This window comes from Octodon degus, unplaced genomic scaffold (assembly GCF_000260255.1).
Source record: "Octodon degus isolate 3935 unplaced genomic scaffold, OctDeg1.0 scaffold00005, whole genome shotgun sequence".
Taxonomy (NCBI): Eukaryota; Metazoa; Chordata; class Mammalia; order Rodentia; family Octodontidae; genus Octodon; species Octodon degus.
In genome coordinates, this window is record NW_004524581.1 from 33,814,881 (window position 1) to 33,816,077 (window position 1,197).

Below are 1,197 nucleotides of genomic sequence, written 5' to 3' on the forward strand. Positions count from 1 at the left end.
GTTTGCATTCAGCTGCGGAAATGGAAAGCGGAAGCCCTGGAAGGCGGAATCCCCCGGCGGCTGGCTAGCGCGGGAGCTCCCGCAGAAGCAGGCAGGATCTCCGCGCTCACCGTCCTCGCTCTGGTTGTAGTAGCCGCGCAGGGTGTGCAGGTTCACTTTGAAAACCTGAGCCATGTGCAAGGCTCGCTCTGTCTGCTCGTCCCAGTACGCCCGAGCCTGCTGCGCCATCCACGGCGCGCGCGGCTCCACCCTCGCGCCCGCGGAGTCGCTGTCGAAGCGCACGAAGGGCGTGCCGTCCACGTAGCCCACGGAGACGAAGTGCGAGTTCCCGCAGCTGGGTCGGGACGTGGCCGTGTAGAAGTAGCGCAGCGAGTGGGGGTCTGCGGGGGGCCCGGGCGGTGAGGTCCCCCGCCGGCCCCCAGGTCCCCAGGCGGCGGCGGGCCGCGCTCGGGCGACAGTAGCAGCCGCGGCCCGGGGGACGCGCCGAGCTGGGGCCGGAGCGGGGCCGGAGGGGCCGCGCGGTGCCTGCTCCTGGCCTCCCATACTCACCCGCCGAGGCCTTCGTCCAGAGCAGGGTCCCCCACAGCAGCAAGAAGAGAGCTGGGGGCAGCATGGTTCCCGTAGAAACTCGGAGGTGGGGTTCTCTGTGTGGTCTGGGTTTTAGTCTCGTTTTGTAGGTGACCTCGAACTCATGGTGATGCTCCTGCCTGCACCTCCCGAGAGCTAGGATTACAGGACTAGGATTACAGCCGCCCCGCCCAGTGTCTTCGGGGTGCCGAGGTCATCTTCCCTAGAGTCGACGGCCACGGTCTGCAGATGCAAGCACTGGTTTTCTTTCCTTTTTCAGCCTACTATGGGGGCGGGGCTTGTGGCCCTGGCTTCCACTGCCGTCCCTGTGACTAGTTTTCTGAAAATTCTATAGGCAGTGAAAGTGAAACTCACATACGCAACAAGTATGCAGGCAGAAAAGATCTGACAGGGGCCAGGGAGATAACTCAGTAGAATAAGTGCCTGCCTGGTAAGCGTGAGGTCGTGAGTTCAGTCCAGGTGCAGACAAAAGACCTGACAGCTGTGACCAAAAGATTAGTCAGGAAGATAGCGATATGTAATACTAGGGTCATGCTTGGAATGCTTGTCGCTGTGGTCTTCTGAATAAGTACTGCTTGGGGTGGGGGAGACGGCTCAGTAGAATAAGTG

The 1,197-nt window shown here is 61.8% G+C and overlaps 1 protein-coding gene across 2 annotated transcripts in view; it reads right to left on the reverse strand.

Annotated features, from left to right (window-relative positions):
- Positions 1–821, reverse strand: part of LOC101583172 (HLA class I histocompatibility antigen, alpha chain G) — a 3,980-nt gene extending 3,159 nt beyond the window's left edge. For both annotated transcript variants that reach the window (XR_002822365.1, XM_023722035.1), the window contains exons 1-2: positions 550–821; positions 111–380 (exon numbers count right to left, since the gene is read on the reverse strand). Coding sequence is in view for 1 of the 2 variants with exons in the window: in XM_023722035.1 (XP_023577803.1) it covers positions 111–380; positions 550–613 (334 nt within the window). In the remaining variant the exon portion in view is untranslated. The remainder of the gene's footprint in view (positions 1–110; positions 381–549) is intronic.
- Between the last annotated feature and the right edge of the window lie 376 nt (positions 822–1,197).